The following is a 19744-nucleotide window of genomic DNA, read 5'->3' on the forward strand; positions in this document are numbered from 1 at the left end:
GGGACGTCCCCTCCGAGGTTCGGAAGCGAGGGAGTGACTCCCGGCCCCCGTCGGCCGCCGCAGCCCTCCCCCTAGTGGCCGATCCTCCCCCTCGGACCCGGGGGACCCTACCCCGGCGGACGGGGTCCCCGCACCTTCCCCGCGAGCCCGGCCTTCTCCCCACGTGCCCGCTCCCGGGGCTCCCCCGCGCCGCCCCGCGGATTCCGAGTAAACAGAGCCGGGGCGGGCGGCGGCCGAGCCCGCGGAGCCCGCCCCGGATTAGCCGCTCCGCCGAGAAAGCCGCCTCCCCCCGCCCTCCGGCCCGCCCCGCGGCCTCCGCTCCGCCCCGCCCGGGAAGAGGTCCCGGGACCGCGCCGGCGGCCGCGGCAGAGCGGCGGGAGGCGGCGCGGCGAGCGCGGCGAGCGCGGCGAGCGCGGCGAGCGCGGGACCCGGACGCAGCATGACGGCCATCGCGGTGCAGGTAGCCCGGGGCCGGGCCGCCCCGTCTGCCCTCCGTGGGCGAGGGGAGGGACTTCGCACCGCGAGCCAGCCCCACCCGCGGGCCGTGGCCGGGAGGGGGGCTGGGGTGCCCCTCGCCGGCGCCGGCGGGCGGGAAGCGACCTGAGGGCGCCCGGCTGCTCCCGGTCCTGCAAGCCCCCGGGCTCCCCAACTTCTTTTTCTGCTTCCCGTTGGAGTCACCGGTGCCCGTCGGTTAGGTTCACCAGAAAGGTCCCCCTTTTTTAAAAAGTAGGTGCATCTGGGGTGGAGGATCAACAGAACCCACTTGCAAAGTGAGGCTTGCCTCGTGGGACCTGAGGATTCGTCTCGGGGCAGCCAGAACTTTCTTGGGGGGGGGCAAGAAAGACTATCTCCCCTCCCCCAAACTGCGTTTGGGGTTCTCCGCCTGGGATGGACTCGCTGGGGCGCGCGGACGCCTCCGAGAAAAGGGTGTAGTGCGAGGAGCGGCCGCATCCCCGAAGTTCTGTTTTCTTCTCAGCGGTGCAAGATGTTTGTGTTGGCCGGGAGCCCACCCACTCCTACCCCCTCGGGCGTGGGGCTGTCCCCAGGGAAGTCAGCAGGTGGGGGGACCGCGCCCCAGCGCTCGCGCTGCCTTCGCGCGGAGACTTCCCGCCAGCCCGCCTCCCCCGGGTGCGCCGTCTGGGCTGTGCTGAGATTTGAAGCTCGGTGACTTGGTGCGCAAGTACCCCCCCCCCCAAGCTGACCCCCGTAGATACTGCTCCGCCCATTTTATAGGCGAGGCAGCTGAAATTGGGAGGGGAAGGAACCTGTCCATGCAGTCAGCTAAGCGACGGGCTCAAGATTCAAAAGCAGGACTTCTTGGCTCCAAATCTCACTCGCACTTTCTGCCTTTCCATAGCAGTAAACCCCCCCCCCCGGAGGCCACCCCCAAACCCCTTCTAGCTGGGACACAGCTGCTGCGGGTGGGGGGGGAGAGGGGAGAGGGAAGGGGGGTTGGGAGTTGCGGGGGGAGTTGGGAAACGCGATGCAGCAAGTTCCTCCTCTTTGCGCTCAGACAGAATCCTGAGTCCGACCAGGCAGCCCCGGGGGACAGGCCCTGGGAAGTAGAGGACGGGCACTGAGGAGGGGAGACCGGGCTCTGAGGAGGGGAGACCGGGCTGTGGTCTCTCCCCCTGAGGAGCTGACGGCGCATTAGCAAAGAAAGACTTGTAAACAAGGAATTAGAGGAGATCGGGAAGTGAGCGCTAAATTAATTGGTGCAAAAACTGCGGGCTGGATTGAAGGGGGGTGCTTTGTCCTGGGCCAGGAGGGGCAGGAAGACTCAGTCCGTAGGGGAGGAAGAAGAGGGAGGAGGAGGCGGCGGCCCGCTGGGGGGAGGGGGGGGCAGAGGTAGGAGGTCACAGGCTGCCTGGCGAGGGAGGGGGCTGCGCTTATATGACAGCAGTCGCTGCAGCTTAGGTGCGCCTAACCAAGGTGCCAGGAACTGTTCTAAGCACCTGGAGGAATAACTCATTGCAGCCCCACAACCACCACAGGACGTAGGTACTGTTATCTCCATTTATAGGAGAGAAGAGAGAGGATAACTTGCCAGAGGTCAAGCAGCTAAAAAGCTGGCTCTGGGCACTGCATGTCCGGTGCGCTGGGATGGCTCAAGGGATGGTAGCAGGCCAACTGCATTGAAATTTCCAGCCAGTGATGTTGAGGGCCTGACCTGGGCATGGGCAAAGCGGGGGCAGCTAGGGGGCCTGTGTGGGGGTGTGGAGGATGAGTGGTAAGCAGCCCAGAGTGCCTGCTTGGATGTTGATGGGAGCAGATGGGGTCTTGGGTTAGAAGACCTTGGCTTGGGACTCAAAGGCCCAGGAGTGTCAAGCATCACTGTTCTGTGGGTCACAAGAAATCATTCATTTGAGCTAACAGACAAAAAAAGGGGAAACATTTGCCCTTTTTAAACAGAGAATGTCAGAGCTCTAAGAGATTAAAGTGACTTGCCCAAGGTCACAGAGCCCCGGGGCTGGCAGGTCAGGGGCAGAACTCAACTGCCCTCATCTCTGCCCACTGGACCTCCACTACCCACACTGCTACCAGCTCCCTCCAGGAGAGGACTTCAGGTTCTGGGTCGCTAGTGGAGGTGCCAGAAGCTGGAGTGTGGTGCCTGGTGGTTAGGAATGAAGACTCCAATGTGCGTTATAATTGTTACTAATAATAATAGCTCTGGTGAAGTGGGAGTTGCTCGTGTGCCAAGCACCTCTATATACATGATCTCCTTTAATCCTTGGGAGTTTTACTTGTGGTCAAAGTTTAAAGGAGCCCTGCTTTGTAGTGGGAGGGATAAATGAACTGGTATCAGCTGTATTCTCTTTCTGGTCTTGGTGTGATAGCTGAGGGCCTGGAGAGTAAAGTCCTGTCTGTGCTCAGGACAGGTGGGGCCAGGAGAGGGACAGGACGTGCCTGTTCTCCAGACAGCCTAATGTCTAGGGTCAGAAGGTTTCTGGGTCCTGTGTTCTTGTGACTTGTACTCTGCATCTGGGGCTCTCCCATCCAAGGACCTTATCTGCCTCTGGGAGTGTTGTAACTTCACCAGGTGCCTTCATGGCTACTGCTTTTCTGCAGAAGTCACCAACTCCATTTTGTAGGTGAGAAGACAAAGGCCAAAGAGGTTAAGAAACCACCAAGGACTATGCCTTTAATGGTTTGTAGACTCAGAGGTTTCAAAGTTTCCTTGGTTTGTTTCTTAGCACTAGAGCCCTTTTTCCTAATGCTTTCTAATGCAGACTTAGATTCCCACTGTGTCCGGCAGGTTACAGGGATCTGCTGTAGCTGGAATGAGGAAGGGGCCCAGAGCCAGCTTCCCCCACGTCCCTGCTTGAGCACCTGGAAGCCCCTCTAGGAAGCAAGGGGACACAGTTTGAGAATCATAGCCCCGACTCCTGCCTCCGTGCTTGACCCCGTGCCCACGGCTGACTTTGTTCTGACCCCTCGGGTACCACTCTGTGCTCTAATGCTTTTCCTCGCCAGCACTATTGAGCCCTGACACTGGCCCTGCACTTGGAAGGCTGCAGCTGGTGTTTATGGGCTCAATGCATCTCATCCTCTGCACATTAATTGTCTGGGCGGCTGTAACAGGCTTTGTTGTGATTTCCGTGAGTGAGCTTGGACAAGTCACCTGACCTCTGCAGGACAGTTTCTCTCTTTGCATACTCCCCACAGAGCCTCCTGCTCTACCAGCGGCCCAGGTTTGAGAGTAAAAGAGGACCCTACCTAAGCAGAAGTGCAGAAGCAAATGAGGTCCTTATTCATGTATCCCTGGGACTGCAATTAGCAGTAGCTCCTGCTCACCTCTGCAAGTTATCACCCAGCCTGTTCTTGCTAGGGCTCTAACCACAGGACTGTCCCAGGAGCCTGGCTTTGCTTTGTGTCCCTCACTGAGGTGTGGCCTGGACTCGCCTCTGGAAGCTTCCATTGGCACATGGCATAGGGTGTAGCCCAGAGTCCCCATTCAGTTCCTCAGCGTTGGCTCTCATGCGTGAGCTCACTTGTTTTGTTTACCTCCCCAAATGGTGTGTAACCTGTGTTGCTTCCACATAACGGGCTGGGCGGGAGACTTCAGTTTAAAGGCAGGTGGAAGTGACAGTGGTTGCAAACTTGACCGTTCATTTATCTCATGGCTCTTCTTGCGCGCCATTGAACTCCCAGGTCACGCACTGTTCCAGGTGCTGGGGACCCAGCAGTTCTTTACGAGAGGCCCCGCCCTCTTAGAGAGCATAATCTCCGCGTGAGATAGATAATATGAAATACAAACCAGAAGGAATGGATAACTTGTGATCAGAATGGTGAAGAAAACAGACGCCTGATGGAAAATGACAGGAGGGGACCTGGTTTGGGTTGGGTAGGCAGAAAAGACATCTCTGACATTTCAGCTGAGACAGAGCCTTTCGGGTGGAGGGGCCAGTAGGTATGAGAGAAGAAAGTTCCAGGCTTGTCCTAGGCATGGAAGGAGGGCTACTGCGCCTGAGGGAGGTGGCCGCTGGGGCATGAAGCTGGAGAGGGAGTTGGCGGGTCCGCAGTGCCTGTGGGCTGGATAAGGCGTTTACTCTGAAACTGAAGGGTTTCTTTTGCTTTCTGGCTAGTGATCAGGAATGGCACCTGGGTTGTGTCTGAGTGCTATGAGATAAGGGACACTTCACTGGACACCTGGCTCAGCTTGCCAGAAGGCGGGCCGGGAGTGGGGGGAGGGGGGAACCAGGGGCTGAAGAGGAGTCTCAGTGGCTCCCACCCACCCGGCAAGAGGCTGCTGGAACAGAAATTCTCCTTGGCAAGTTTCTGGGAGGGGCAGAGTGAGACTGAAGGGCAAGGTGCACACATCATTGTCAGTACTGGGGAAAACAGGTTAATAAAACATAGGCTGGACAGAATGTGGAAAGTGCAGAGCCAGCTGGGTGAGGACTAGGAGCAGAGTGGACTTGGTCTGGGAAGTTCTGGGGAGAGGGAAACCAGCATGTATTATGTTCCAGTGGCTTTTACAACCCTCACAAGCCTTCCAGGCAGTTTTCTTGTTTTGCTTATAAAGAAATCCAGGCTGGCTGCAAGCTCAAGGTCACGCTAGCCAGGCCAGGCAGGTTTTCCGAATTCAGAAGGGACTGGGATTTGGCCAGGCAGTAATTTGGATTCATTCCTCAGGAGGATCACTGAGGAAAGGTCAGGGAGCCCTTCGGGCCTGGTGAATAACTTGCCAGACGGTGTTTATAGGTCACGAGTGGAGAGTAGGGAACAGGTGGAATGGGGGAAGGGACCCCAAAAAGGTGAGTCTGTGCTGAAAGTATGGGGGAGCTGGGGAGGAAGCTGAGCAGAGGCTTCCCAGTGTCCCAGGCTGCATGACGTTGCTGCGGGAAGGTGGAGGCGGGTTCAGATCTTCCCTGCACAGGATGCGGGGGGGGGGGGGGGGGGGGGCCTCCCTGACTTGCCACCTCTGTGGTGTCTTCCAGGCTCAGAGGCTGCTGGGCCGAAAGAGGCCCCGCCGGTCCTTCTTTGACTCCTTCGTCCGGACCCTCATCATCGTGTGCGCTGCCCTGGCCGTGGTCCTCTCCTCTGTCTCCATCTGTGATGGTCACTGGCTCCTGGCCGAGGACCGCCTCTTCGGGCTGTGGCACTTCTGCACCAGCTCCAACCAGACTGGGCCACACTGCTTCAGGGACCTGAGTCGGGCCGGCGTGCCAGGGCTGGCTGTGGGCATGGTCCTGGCCCGCAGCGTGGGCGCCTTGGCCGTGGTGGCCGCTGTGTTTGGCCTGGAGCTCCTCATGGTGTCCCAGGTGTGTGAGGACGTCCACTCGCGGCGCAAGTGGGCCCTGGGCTGCATGCTGCTCCTCGTGGCCTTCGCCCTCTGCTCCGTGGGGCTGCTGAGCTTTGTGGTCCTCCTCAGGAGCCAGGTCACGCTCATGGGCCTCACCCTGATGTTCTGGTGCCAGTTCACCGCCTCCTGTCTCCTCTTCTTGAACGCCATCAGTGGCCTCCACGTCAACAGCATCACCCATCCCTGGGGCCCACTGAGCGACTTTTAGGCCCTCCAAGGACATCTGGTTCTACAAGAAAGTGGTCAAGATGGGACTTTTCCAACACGTGCCTTCTGGTTGGGCTGGGGTGGGACAGTGACCTTGAAACTGCTGCCTCTTACCCAATAACCTTTGGGGGGTCAGCCAGAAGTGGCCTAGGGGCCTGTGCCCAGGGCGAGAGGGCAGGAGGGTGCCCCAGTGCCACCAACCGCACAGACTTTGCCAGCTTACTGGGCTGTAGATTGTAGAACACGTTTGAAAATCCTTTTCTTGAATCCTTTCTCCCAGGACGGGAATAGATTTGGAAGCAGCTCTGGTAACTGGTGCCTGGGCTGGCTGTACAGCCAAGTGCTGTTCACACCTGTACTATATGGCTCTGTGCTGGGAAACGAACTGAGGGGTCTCTGGGCCTCCCGTGGCTGCTAAGAGTGGATCTTCTTCTAGCTAAGGGTGTCCATTCGGTGCCTAGGACTTCTCCCACCAACTCACAGGACCTCTGTGCACTCTTCCCTGCTTTAGCCTTGGTCATGCCAGGGAGGCAGAGATCTGGATTCCCTCAGAATTTCTCGCACGTGGTAGGTTTTCAAACCGTTTTACTTGATTTGCCCTCTGCCCTTTGGGGAGCCCCATAATCCCTGTATAACCCAGCTTCCAGCAGCTGGTTGTTTCTGGGAGCTCTGACGGTGGGAATCCTGCCTGACGTCTTAGAGAAGAATTTTTGAGCAAGCCTTCCAGAAAATCCCACCTGACTCTAATGCACACCCTCCCTGAGGTGAGTGTGCATGTCCATCTGTGATGAGGATCAGACAGCCTCAGTATCATCTCTGATCCTGCAACACACTCAGAGAGCAGTGTCTGGAGCTGCTGGACCTGGGGTAACAAGTATTAAACATCCCAAAGACGCACGCAGGTGAAGGGGACCAGGAGCCAGTGAAGATTTATGTCCTCACCAGCAGATCAGGGTTTTGGGGTATTAAATGGCCCCTTTCCAGTCCCTTTGTGCCCTCAGCCCATTTTATTCCACACTAGCCCCTTCCTGCCCCCTCACCTGATGAATTCTGGCTGTCCTGGTTCATCTGACTGCCACTGAATATATGAGCTTTTGGTCACTGCAGTTCCCCTTCCTCAGCTGGGCTGGGTGCCTGTACCTACCTCTTGTGACTTTTAAAAAACTTTTATTCCAAAATGCACACGTGGAGATGTCTCAAGAAAGGTGTTGTGGACCAATTGGTAATTGGAGAGCAGAGCTCATCAACCATATATGCTGGGTTCTTAGCCCTGGAAGTGGGCACCTGGCCTCACCAGGAGCAGTCTATAAAAGGCAGAGGGCGACCTTGTCTGCAGGGCAGAGGCGCAAAGTTGGGGGGCCAGGGCCCAGAGAGGGATAGCACTCATCCTTGGCCACCCAAAGCTAGGACTAGAGCTGGGCCCACTCACCGGCAAGATACCCTTTCCTCTACACGGGGGGTGGGGTGGGGGTCTCAACTTTGTCCAGATGCCTTCGCCTGAGCACTGGTAGTTTTGTTTTGTAAAAGGATTCAAGTATTGAGTTCTATTTAATCCTCACGAGGCTGGTGGGGAGGGAATGTTGGTATTCAAGGGAACTGAGAACAGAGAGGAAAGGGTGAGACTAGAATCCCCAAAGGATGGGGAGACAGGCCCTGGTGAAAGAGAGACAGCCTTGGAGCATGGGGATTTGATACCAAAAGCCCTGGACTGGACAGCTGCTCCTTCCTTGCTAGTCGTTTGGGCAAGTCCCAGGGCTGTGGTGAGCCCGTTCCTCTTCCACCGAATGGCATCATGCCCCATCTCCTGCTGTACCTGCCTTGGGGGCTGTGGATAACTGACTGAAAGTCAGTGAGAACAGAGGGGTGCCTCAGACCATGTTAGGGCTACTACAACGGAGCTGGGCGGCCTGGGGCTCTCCTGGCCTCCACTGGGACTTGATCAGATTAATTCAGCTGCCATCTCGAAGGCTCTAGGATGAGCGCTACTGGACAGGTGAGTTGCAGTGAGAGGCAGGGAGGGTCCACCTAGGACCAAGGACCTTGATTTCTCGTGTTTCCTGGGCTTCTAAGTTTGTCCCTGAAAACTAGAGCTGGGATCAGGGAAGCCCCCCGCTCCAGGAAGGGGTAGGGAGTGGACCAGAGCATCCTCCCTCACCTGTGTCTCAGGCAAAAAGACTGACAAATACAGACCAGATCTCTTCCCAGTTACCATTTATTTTCCTTTTTTCTAAGGCCTGGAGGAGAGGCCATTAGTCACAGGAGACAGCCCGTGATGTCCGTGGGGAAGATGGGCTGTCCCGGAGCAGGGTGCTGCCCTCTCGGGACCCGGCCTGGCCCGTGTCCACAGGTGACCCTGCTCTAGCCTCAGATGACGCTGGTCCTCCAGGTGCCCCGGCTCGACTCTGAGGGGCTGGCCTTGGTGCCGTGGGTGAGGCTGCTGGTGCCAATGCTAAAGGAGTTGCTGAGGGCCACAGGGCGCAGGGGGAGCTCGCGCAGGTGCCACTGCCGCCACTTCTTCTGAACCTCCAGCTGCACCTGCCCCGGAGACCAGCCATCAGCCCAGGAGGGAACGAGGAGCTGGTGCCCAGAGCCCTGCTTAGTCCCCTCACGCCCCTGGGGCCTCTGCACGGGCCCTGCCACTCTTGCCCAGTAGTCATGCCTTCCCACCTCCTGCAGGCCACTCATATTGACCAATTCTAGTCCAAAGTCCAGGGGGTACTGAGGCCCTTCCCTGGGCTCAGTCACCTGCCATCTCACTACATATGTCCTGAGGAAGGGGCTTGGAGTTGTCACACTAACTCCAGAATGCCCCAGTCCACATCACCCCATGGAACCAGAGGACACATCCCCAGGAAGCCACCCTGGCTCAGAGCAAATCTGAGGGCCAGGGAGCTGCTTTGGAAATTTCTTCCACAAACCCCAGCTGTGACAGCAAAACCTGGGAGGCCTGGCTTGATCCCTCAGCTTTGGGAAACAGAAGTTACTCCTACTAGAGAGTGGCGAAGCAGACATGGTCAGCAGTCACAGAAAGACCTATGTGCAGTGCCATGTTCAACTACTGATCACACAGCTGCTGTGTGCCAGGAGCCTCATGTCCTGGCCCAAATGCTGTACAAGGGCACAGGCCTTGAGGTACGCGTGCAGCCCCAAAGGAGTCAGTGCCCATCTGGGGGTCTCTGAACTGGCAGAAATGTCATCTGAGCCACGCATTTTACAGATGGGAAGACTGAGGCCCAGAGCGGGGCATTGGTCCACCCGGCCAGCAGCAGAGCAATCGGGAGCTGGGGGTTGGGTTGGGGCGCCTGCACTTTCCTCCCTTTCTTGAACTTCCCGGGGTAAGAAGCACCTGGGGGGTAGGGAGGGGATAGGGCCCCGCAATTGTTTACCAAGCCCTCCAGCTGATTCTGTTGCTTCCGTAAAGTGACTCAGACTCCTCCAAAAGAGGCCCAAGTCAGAAGACCTGGGCCTGCCCTGCCCACACCCCACCACCCTCCCTGCCACCCTTTCCAGGTAGCTCCCCTGACCCCAAAACCAGTGACAGGAGCTCCTCCAGGCATTGGGGCAGCCCAAGTGCACTCACCTCCCCGTTGAGGAAGCAGTAGAGGACAGCCACCACCAGGCCCTGCAGAGGGGGGCGCAGGGTTAGCACAGGTGCTCCAGCTCCAGCCTCCCTCCCACCTCCTCCCCAGCTCTTTAATCACCAGCCCCAGGCTCACTCCCCCACCTCCCTGGAAGTGTTCCAGAGCCTTCTCACACCCCTCACCTCAAGAGGAATGGGCACCCCCAGGGTCCCTCTCGTTTGTTGTCCCCAGTGTCTAGTGTAGACCTTGCACATCCCATAGTGTCGGTAACATTGAAGTGACGGCTGCCAATTACACTGAGGGGAAGGCAAGTCACCTGAATTAGGTGGGCCATCTGGAGAAGCAGGGAGTGGCGGCCCCTGAAACACGCCCACCCCAGGAGGAGGGTGTGGGCCAGACCCTTGGCTCATAGTGGGCTCATGTTTCAGACAAGCTGGACCTTTGGACGGGAACTGCCATCTTCCAGTAATTCACCAAAACGACTGGCACAAAGGGAAAGGGGGGAGGCCCTCCCATAGGTTCTCTAGGCCTTTTAGGAAACAAGAAGTTGTTCCTTGGGCCACATGGGTGTGAATCTACAAGAACGGCGATACTGTGGACATCAAGGGAATGGGCACTATTCAAAAAGGAATGTCCCACAAATGTTCCCTTGGCAAACCTGGAAGGGTCCACAGTGTCACCCAGCAAGCAGTGGGCACTGTAAACCAACAAGGGCAAGATTCTTGCCAAGAGAATGCAAGTGCATGTTGAGCATGTTGAGCACTCTTGAGAGCCAGGCAGCCTCCGAAACGGGAGCCACCTGAAGGAGAGTGATCCGAAAAGGAAGGGAGCCAAAGAGAAAGGTGTCTGGGCTGAACTAAAGCCCAGCCCGCTCCGCTGGGGCAGCTGGCCTGTGAGGACCGTGGGAAGGCGCCTGTGCTGCGGGGGCCACTGCCAGGGAATTCACAGCACCATAGGTATAAAAAGCAAAAGGCCTCTGTACTGGTAAACATGTTTCAGTTGAGTAGAAGTGTGGTGCTTCCTCTCCCAAAGAAATATTTAAAGAAAAAAAAAGATAAGCAGGACATCTGGAGAGGTTTAAACATGGAGGACTATTCCATTTGAAAAATCAATGTGTGGTCAGAGCAAAGCCTGCGTGCGGCCCCGGTCAGCGGGCAGTGGGGCTCCCTGGTCAGGGGCCTCGGGGCCACATCCACTTTGTGTTCCCTGGGGTTGTGAAGTCTGCGCCTCCCTGTTATCTGGAGCTCCTGTTTATCCAATGGTGCCCCCTGGGATCCTGGCGTATAGCTCTGCCGGGGTAAGGATTACAGCTGGGAGCAGGATTTGAGCCTGATAGGCGTGCATAGAACCATGAGCAGCGAGCGAGGTCTCTGCAGTGCAAATACCCTGCTCACTTCCTCAGGGACCCACCTCGGGCCAGCCGGCTCTTCCTTACATTACAGTCCCTGCCCAGAGGCCCAGGTGTCACACTCTGACCTCACCCAGAGGCCTAGGCGTCACACTCTGACCTCAGTGGCCCAAGCCCTCTTCACTACTCCCATCCAGGCCTACCCTTAGCTTCTTACTACATTGGAAAGGACCCCAAAGAGCAATAAACCAGCCTGATTATAGGGGGCTTAATCCTGACGACTGCTCAGGGGTGTTGGCATTTAACCAGGTTTAGTGACAAAACTAGGACTTGCTTTAGATTTTCAGGCATCAATGACTGCTGCCTAGAATGGTGACAGCTTTGGGAGGGGGAGGGAAACACACTCAAAGCAGTGGTTTCCAAATTCTGCTGCACATTAGAATCACCTGTGAGCTCTGCCCAGGTTTCACTCCGCACCCCAAGTCCGAATGTCTGGGGGTGGGGCATCAGCAGCTTTGAACGATCCCCTGGTGGTTGGGATGGGCATCACTTATGGGAACCACTGTCAGGACCGTGTAGGGCAGGCTGAGATAAACAGCTCCGAGCACAGCTTGGCCTGCACAACTGTGGGCTCCTGGGTGCCAGGTGCTTCATTTAATCCTTGCCAAAGCTCTAGGAGGAGGGTGGGAGGAGCCCCTACTCAGGTGAGTGAACTGAGTCACAGGGATTTAGGCAGGACGGGAGCTGTGTGCGCGTGGCCCAGAGCTGGCAGTCAGGCTGCCAGCTGAGGCTGCTGCCCACCTCACCTGGCCCGGGGTTGCCTGGCCTCCCGGTCTGGGCCTCAAGGGTCCATATTTTCACCGTTCAGGGGAGGCAGGAGCCCTGGGCGAGGGAAAGTCATATGTGCTCCAGGTACATATAAGGCAGGCCTCACGCAGCCAACAACCTTGAGAAACTCTACAATCATTCAAAATGGAGTCTTTAAAGAATTTCAATGACACGGCTAATTGTTCAGGATGGACATGACGGAGAATTAAACAGACCAGCGGGATACAAACCACATGGCATGATCCCAGTTACACACGCCTATGGGTGCACCAGTGCGTGTCTCCCTGCACAGGAGAGACACTTGGAAGGAGACACACCCACATCTCAACAAATGTCATTTCTGGGTTCTAGATTATGAAAAATTTTTTCAACTTTTCCTTACTTTCCAAATTTCCATCAATAAGCAAATTTTAGTTCTACAATTAGAAAGAGCTAATAAACTTTCATTTTTAAAAATATATGTCAGGGGTAATAGTATTGTCATTCTGTATGTTTTCTTTTTTTAGAAATGCCTACTAAAATATTTACATTTGAAATAAAACTATGTCTTGGATTTGTCTGAAATGATGGGGTGGGGGGCGGAGGTAAAACAGGTGAGCCATTGGCAATGGCTACGGGGATTCACTATGCTCTTCGCTTTTATAAATTTTGTATAATACAAATTTTAAAAATATATGTTATATATAACATAAATGCATACTATATCATAAAATTATATATATATTTGTATATAGACAAATGTTCTTCAAAAACAACTCTTAAAGACCCCTTTTCTTTGTAAACATTTCTATGGGAACATTAGGAAAGTGCCCTTGGTTTTTGTGGACAAGCCATCTCCCCAGAGAAAAGCCTTTGCATGGGTGGTCCACAGCCCCAGCTCCAAGCCCCGGCACCAAAGGGCAGGGAGTCCCATCCATACGGGGGGCAGACCTGGTCTCCTTGCTCTCAGAGAGCTCTCTACCCCTCTGTCCACTGGGCGAGGCCTTCCATCTGTCTGGACCTGGAATCCCCCACCTGCTAAATGGGCCACTGTGAGCCCAGCCTCCCTATATACTCCAAGAGCAGTGGGATGAAAGCTTCCTGGCCCAGAGAAAAAGAATCATGGGTTACATAAGAAGCTGGGTTTCTGGAGGTCTGGGTGCCTCCAGGGGCTCTGGGCAGAAAGGAGGCTCAAAGAAGAGCAGAGAGGACAGCCCTGGGGTAGGCTCTGAGGGCGTGAGCTAAGGCAAGAGTTGACTCCACTCAATAATGTGTTCCCAGCTATGTCTCCTCCCTGGAACCTGAGAGTGACGAAAGGATGGCCCTGGCAGGCCCACCCTGAACAGAACTCTGGGAATGAGGGCGGCTCTGAGCACCCGCCCTGGGGCCCAGACCAGCTAGTGAGGTGGGGGGCAACACCATCCACATTGTTGCGGACAGGCTGGCCTCTTTAGGAAAACCCACTGGGAAAAATTTCTCTCAGGCCCCAAAGCCTATAATCACCAGGCCTTTCCCGGGCACTAACTTGTTTTCATCTATGGATACTGGAAATCTTGAAATAAGTTGTATGTCTGTCTTTGCTTTGGCTACTAGGAAGCTCCAAACCCAATTTATGACCCACTTCTTCTGCCTTTATAGGACTTGAATTGAATTTGCTTCTGTGTATGAACTCTTTCAGCTTTATTTTCTTTTTTCACTGATCCCTCATCTATTTCTTTTCTGCCCTCTGTATGTTTTTCCTGAAAGCCACATCACATTATTTTTGGAAGGAGACAGCTGAGTAAATAAACAACCCGTGACATTTGGGAGTCACTTCTGCCCAAACATGTTTACTACTGTTTCTTGACCTCACAACATCTGTTGAATTAGTAGGTAGGTGATTTCTCCCTTCACTTTTTTTCCTTTTAAGTTGGTTTTTATTTTTAATAAGTTGTGCATGCACATGGTTTCAAAGAATCAAATGATTCCTGTCACACAAAAACAGCAGCCTCCTGACACCCCCACCCCCACTTCCTGTTCCTCAGACGCAACTGCTTGGAAGTCTCTTAACTGATTCTAAATAATATGCTGATGTTGCTACTTCTGAATTTTTCGGTTTGGGGCATTTTTATGGACTTCCCAGTACAAATATGAGGATATTATTCTTTCAAACACCCTCCCACAACACTCATCTTCCTGCCTCACTTTTTGATGGCTCGGCCAGAGCCCTCAGGGCTTACATTAATTACTGTGGCTGTGTAGACGCTGGGAGTTGCACAATATAGCGTATTAGGGTTACTGTTTCCTTCTGTTTTCCCTGGAATCAGTCTCTCTGCCCTTAGTCTTACCTCCCACCCCCGCTTGACTGGGGGGGAACTTGGGTTCCCCTCAGGGCCACACAGCACAGTGCAGTCCTGCCCCCGCTGCTCTGGGTCTCTGCTAAGTGAGGCATCCACCTTGCCAAACCAACTGCACCCTCCCGGGTCTGGCTCGCTGCTTTGGGGCCTGCAGGCTTCTCTAAGGAAGCAGGAAACTCCTTTCACTTAAAGTCACAGCCCCTGAAACTCACCTGGAATGAGCCAAGGGCAAGTTCAAAAAACAGCTGGATCTCCATGGCCTCATCTGGCGAGAAGGCAAAGATGATATAGTGGGCGCCGAAGAGAGGGATCAGCAGGAGGGTGGACTTGGCCAGGCGCCTGAGGACACAGACACGCGCAGTCTGTCCCTCGCCCCGCCTGCGGGCGCACGGCTTCACACACACCATCCACCTACTTGCAGGAGGCGGGTGTGGCAGTGTCCCCAAACTTTTTTAGTTTTACTTTTTTTTTTTGGAAAATTTTCAACTCTCATGTACCCATCACTGAGATACAACACTTATCAACCCAAGGCCACACTTATCAACCCATGACCAGTCTCAAAACTTTCTGATCAGGCACCCCTACTAGTAAAAAAGCCTGAACATGGACCCACTCAAATAACCATTTATTCATAAATAATGTGCATATATGACTCCACTCTAGGCCTAATATAGTATCAGCAAAGCCCGCGTTCTTATTCGTTTGATAATAAGGAGAAGTTTTTTCATTTTCTTCCCAGGTTAGAGTGACCAAATTTAGCAAGTAAAAATACAGGATGCCCAGCTTAATTTGAATTTCCGATAAACAATGGATTTTGGGGGAGTATAAGTACTAAAAAACTATTTGTTGTTTATCCAAAATTCAGATTGAACTGAGCAGCCAGTATTTTATCTGGAAATTTCACCCTGTATGCCCAACTCCACCCTACTTTGGAGCCCACTGCCCTTAAGACATCCCAAGGAATCTGTCACCAAGTAATCCAGGCTGCTGCTGGATTCTTAACACTCTGAACATCGCAGAGAAAGCCTTTGTGAGACACTAGTTTGCCTTTGACTTCTGTGATGGGTTGAATTGTGTCTCCACCCAAATTCACAAGTTGAAGCTCTAACCTGCAGAATGCGACTATATTCTCAAATAGGGCCTATAAAGAGGCTATTTAGTTGAGGTCATTAGCATGGGGCTTCCGTCCAACTGACACCAGGGATGTGAGCACAGAGAAAAAAACCATATAAGACACAGCCAGAAGGCAGCTGTCGGCAAGCCAAGGACAGAGGCCTCAGTTGAAACCAAATCTGCTGACACCTTCATCTTGGATTTCCAGCCTCCAGAACTGTGAGAAAATTAATATCCTTTGTTCAAGCCACCCAGTCTGTGGGATTTTGTTATGGCAGCCCTAGTGAACTAATACAGCACCTCTCTTTAACATCTTAAAGGCTTTAAAGTATTTCTGGATGCACATCTTAAAAATCTGGTGAAAGTTAAGGTCATTCTCCCCTGAAAAATAGATAACACTATCTTTGCCCCAAGGGTAAAGTTTCTGCCTCCTGAGATCCTACAGAGATTTTCTAACTCCTCCCCCCCAGGGAAGTGTCTCAGGCTTCACAATGGACCCATCCCCCCCCCCATTTATACCACAAACTCCTTGGAACTCGGTCACGGTTTTCCCTTCTCCTCCATCTCCATAGTGCCTAGCACCTGTTGGGTAAACAGTTGGTGCTCGTATCTGTGTGCTGAGCATGCCTAAGTCTTTGCCCCCCACTTACTTATAATGGTTTACTTCATTTCCTCTTGTTTCTTGGGTTCTGAGTTTTCTCATCAGGATTCTTAGAATGTTTATAAACAGGATGAAATTAATCTGTAAAACACAAGGCAGAGGCCTTTAAAAGTGATTTGCATTCCCTGCACCTCTTCTGGCCCTGCCCCTGGACCTGAAAGCAGAGAAGGCACTGCAGACCACACCCAAGCTGCCCCCCAGGATGGCACATCACTGCTCCCCCCACCCCTCTCCTCCTAATGAAACAAGCTCTGTGGAGGCCCTGGAGACCCAGCACTCCTCCCCACCCTGGGCGGCAGGACTCTAAGGCCGGCTCAGCTGCAGCAGGATTCCTCACGCTTAGAGTCCTCTGGGGAGCTTGTCAAAATACAGGCCTGGGTGGGCCTGAGATGCTGCATTTCTAACCAGCTCCTGGGAATGCTAAAGCTGGTCCTTGGACTACACTTTAAGTAGAGCCTTTACAGATAGGTTCTCAAAGTTTAGAGTGCAGATTGCTGCATCTTCGGTAGGGCCCAAGAATTTGCATTTTTATTAGCTCCTAGACAATGCTGAAGCTGCTGGTCTAGGGGTCACACAGAACTGCTTCAGTGCCTTATAGTCACTTGGCAGCTCAGTCACCAGCTCCAGGAAGCCATCCTTGATTACCGCCCTTTCCTAATTCATTGTAGCTAAGGCTAATGATACTGCGTAAGAGCACTTGAAATATGTGAGAGGGGCCAAATACATGCATCTGTCAAACTTCTATGTTTGTCCACTTACCTGCCAATTCCATCATAACTTCCTAGAGGACAGGAATGGAGTCTCTTCACTTCTTTGGTGTCTCCTCCCCCAACCCTGGTGCCCAGTGCCTGAACATTATGAAGTTGCCCACATAGCGGCACCTCTCCTCCCCTCTCCCCCACCAGCCCCAGCACCCTTTACAGAAGCAGGGAGGAGTGGGGTCACCCAGCCAGGCACCCTCTGTGTTCATACAAATAGCCTGGGGCTGGGGGACATTTGCCCAAACCACAGGATTAGTGCCCAGTCTAGGACTCCTAGCCAGGTTGTTATGCATCTTGCTCTGAGCTGGCTGTGTATGGGGCGAACTAATAAAGGCTATTAATTTTATTTCATTTGATTGTCTTAGAGTTGTATTTAATTGAATAGGAAGCACTTGTAAGCAAAAGAAAAAATTCGTAAGATCCCAAGTATGAGATGGAAATAATGGAATTCTAGGCCGAGTGACAGGCTGGCTGGGGGACATTTTGCATCAGGAGTCCCCACCCCACATCCCTCAATCACGATGGACCGCAGTCCCGTGAAGTCAGCCTGGACACTGGGGCTGGCCGCCCCTCAGCTGGGGCCCCACCGGGCTGGGCTGTCAGAGTCCCAGAGTTACAGAAGGGAAACCGGTTTAACTAGATGAGGAAACGTCCTCCTGGGGGAATAGTACGCAGCTGCGCACGCTGGTCGGTCAAGGAACTTCAAAGGGCTTGGGAGCGCTCACATCTATTGCTAAGAAAAACAAACAAACAAACTAGGATACAAAACCATATTAAGCATTTAGTGGGGGAAAAAGTATGTGCACTCAAAGGAAAAAATAGGAAGGAGCCCTGGCTGGTTAGCTCAGTCGGTTAGAGCGTTGTCCTGATACCCCAAGGTTGTAGGTCCCATTCCCCATCCAGGCACATGAAAGAAATCAATGAATGCATCCATAAGTGGAATAACTAATTGATGTCTCTCTCTCTCCCCTCCTTTCTCTCTAAAATCAACCAATCAATAAAAAATTTTAAAAAAGATAAGACGGAAAAACACGTGTTTTCACGATGTGTATCTAGATGCTAATGGTGATTTATGGGTGATTTTATTCCTGTTTAAAATACATATTTTGTGACTTCCCTTTTTTTTTTTATGCAAATGCTATCATTTTCCAAAAAGAAGAAAGAAAGCCATGGGACCCGTCTCCTCCGCTGGCTGCAGGAGGTCACCCAGCCAGCCGTGGAAGAGGACAGAGCTGCTGTCCCAGCCACCGCGCTCTCCCTGCCCCAGCCAGGCCCTGGGAGGCACCCTGTCAACTGGTCCTGCTGCCTTGGGGTCCCTCTGAGTCCTGTGCCCAGCTGTGGGGCTGATTCAGCGCATGAGACAACCCCACTGTGTCCCCCCTGTGTCTTCCCTCCTGTCCCCATATTCTTGTCTGTAGCCTCAGCAGAAGCACCTGGAAACTTACAGTTAAGACTAGTGCCCAGGCCAGAAACCACAGCCTCACTCAGCTTCCCAGCCACAGCCCAGCCCTCCCTCCACGGTCCCAGCTCAGAGATCCTTCCCAGTTTAACAAGAGGACGCTTATAAAAACACCGAGACCCAAAGATCTGAACCAGTGGAGTGGAATTAAGCCAGCCAGTTTAGGGCAAGGGCTCTGCTCCCCACATTTCAGCGCCTGATCGTGAGTTACATGAGCTCCTGCGTGTCCCTGACCCCACTGCCGTTCCCATTCCCCAGGGGTGGAACCGCTGCTGGCCAACCTCGGGAAGCCCTGAGGCTCATTCCTCCCACACCTGGAGGGAGCAGCGCCAGCCTGTCCCTTCTGTCCCCACAGCCAGTCACTGTTGGGTCTCCCTCACTGAAGCCCAGTGCAGGGGAGGATGGCCACTTACCAGGATGGACAGGATCACAGGCCCTCGAATGACCCACCAGACGGACGCGTTGGCGTTGATGTCCCAGCACCTACGGAGGCACAGCCAGGGTCGTTAGGCGTGAGGAGCTGGGCTGACCAGAAAAGACTCATTCCCTGAGGTGCCCTTGGTATGAAGGACCCATGCCGTGGTCCTGCCCCGTGGCTGTGTGCTCAGAAGCGACCCCCTGCTGCCACCCGGAGCACTGCTGGGGCTGAGGAGCGGCGCCCTGACTCCGCGCGTGCTGGTGAGCGTCGGGGAGCAGACGCGTGAACTGGGAGCCAGAGACTCCAGATCTCAAAGCTGGCAAAGTGGCAAACTCAACTGCCAGCAGGAGCCAGGCAGGTGACTTCAGTGAGTGAAGTGGCTGGGGGACTGGCATGTGACCTCCCAACCCCGGGGACATCAGGTGTGGGGGGTTCTTGGCAAATTGGAGAGCGTGTGCCTGGCCTAAGGCAGCCGCAGCTCTGTTCCAGCTGGTTTTGCCACAAAAGAAAGTAGGAAATGTTAATGGGACTTCCCGTTTTTCCTAGAGAAGCTGAAAATCCACATTATTTTTTTAAAAGTGGATTTACCCAATTAAAAAAATTATTTTGAAGCAATTATTCGGGGCCGATTTTGAACTGCAAGTCACTTCTAAGCCTCTTCGACCAGGTCTCCTTCCTGGCCTGGTGTGACAGCGAGGACCAGCCTCCTGCCTTGTCCTGCCGCCTCACTTCCTCCCTGGCTTCACCCAAGCTTTCTTTCCAGGTGCCTAGTCCCTGAAGGCCCCCGCGCTCACCTCCTGCCCCAGCACCTCACATCTTTAAAGAACAAGAAGCTGTTGAGGATGTGGCTGCCACTCTCCAGGCTGGCTCTCAGACACCCAGGTATAGTAGGGAGAAGCGAGGGGAGAGCCCAGGAGAGAGGGAAAGCTGGCTTGGCCCTAACAGCTTCCCGGCTGAGCAGCACCCACTTGGAGTTTTGTTTTGGTTTGGTTCTTTTGTTTGTTTGTTTTTTGTTTTGTTTTTAAAAGAAGGGGGAGAGAGAGAGAGAGAGAGAGAGAGATATCAATGATGAGCGAGTCATTGATAGTCTGCCTTGTGCACGCCCCGACTGGGGATAGAGGCCAAAACCCGGGCATGTGCCCTGACTGGAAATTGAACTGCTATCTCCTGGATCCTAGGTCGATGCTCAACCACCGAGCCACGCCCGGCAGGGCCTGCCCCGAGTTTTGAAGCTCTTGTCTGACACA

General features: G+C 54.0%; 2 protein-coding genes across 4 annotated transcripts in view; one reads left to right on the top strand and one right to left on the bottom strand.

Annotated features, from left to right (window-relative positions):
* The first annotated feature begins 370 nt into the window (after positions 1–370).
* On the top strand, positions 371–8242 carry TMEM37 (transmembrane protein 37). Of its 2 annotated transcripts, XM_081142450.1 has the most exons (3): positions 374–460; positions 5442–5765; positions 5876–7194. In XM_081142450.1, exons 1-3 carry the CDS (start codon positions 440–442, stop codon positions 6251–6253), a joined length of 723 nt encoding a protein of 240 aa, XP_080998576.1. In that variant the 5' UTR covers positions 374–439; the 3' UTR covers positions 6254–7194. The 2 variants fall into 2 exon arrangements, with proteins under 2 accessions (XP_080998577.1, XP_080998576.1); XM_081142451.1 differs by having other exon boundaries at positions 371–460; positions 5442–8242.
* SCTR (secretin receptor) overlaps positions 8209–19744 on the bottom strand; it is a gene marked incomplete at its 5' end in the record, with an annotated part of 35122 nt that continues 23586 nt past the window's right edge. The window contains 6 exons of one of the 2 annotated variants that reach the window (XM_081142448.1): positions 8209–8548; positions 9594–9635; positions 9777–9890; positions 14298–14424; positions 15849–15940; positions 18493–18562. In XM_081142448.1, coding sequence (XP_080998574.1) covers positions 8378–8548; positions 9594–9635; positions 9777–9890; positions 14298–14424; positions 15849–15940; positions 18493–18562 — 616 coding nt within the window. In that variant the 3' untranslated portion in view covers positions 8209–8377. The remainder of the gene's footprint in view (positions 8549–9593; positions 9636–9776; positions 9891–14297; positions 14425–15848; positions 15941–18492; positions 18563–19744) is intronic. The other variant, XM_081142449.1, reaches the window with a different exon arrangement.

Source organism: Miniopterus schreibersii, assembly GCF_964146895.1.
Source record: "Miniopterus schreibersii genome assembly, chromosome: 7".
Lineage (NCBI taxonomy): Eukaryota > Metazoa > Chordata > Mammalia > Chiroptera > Miniopteridae > Miniopterus > Miniopterus schreibersii.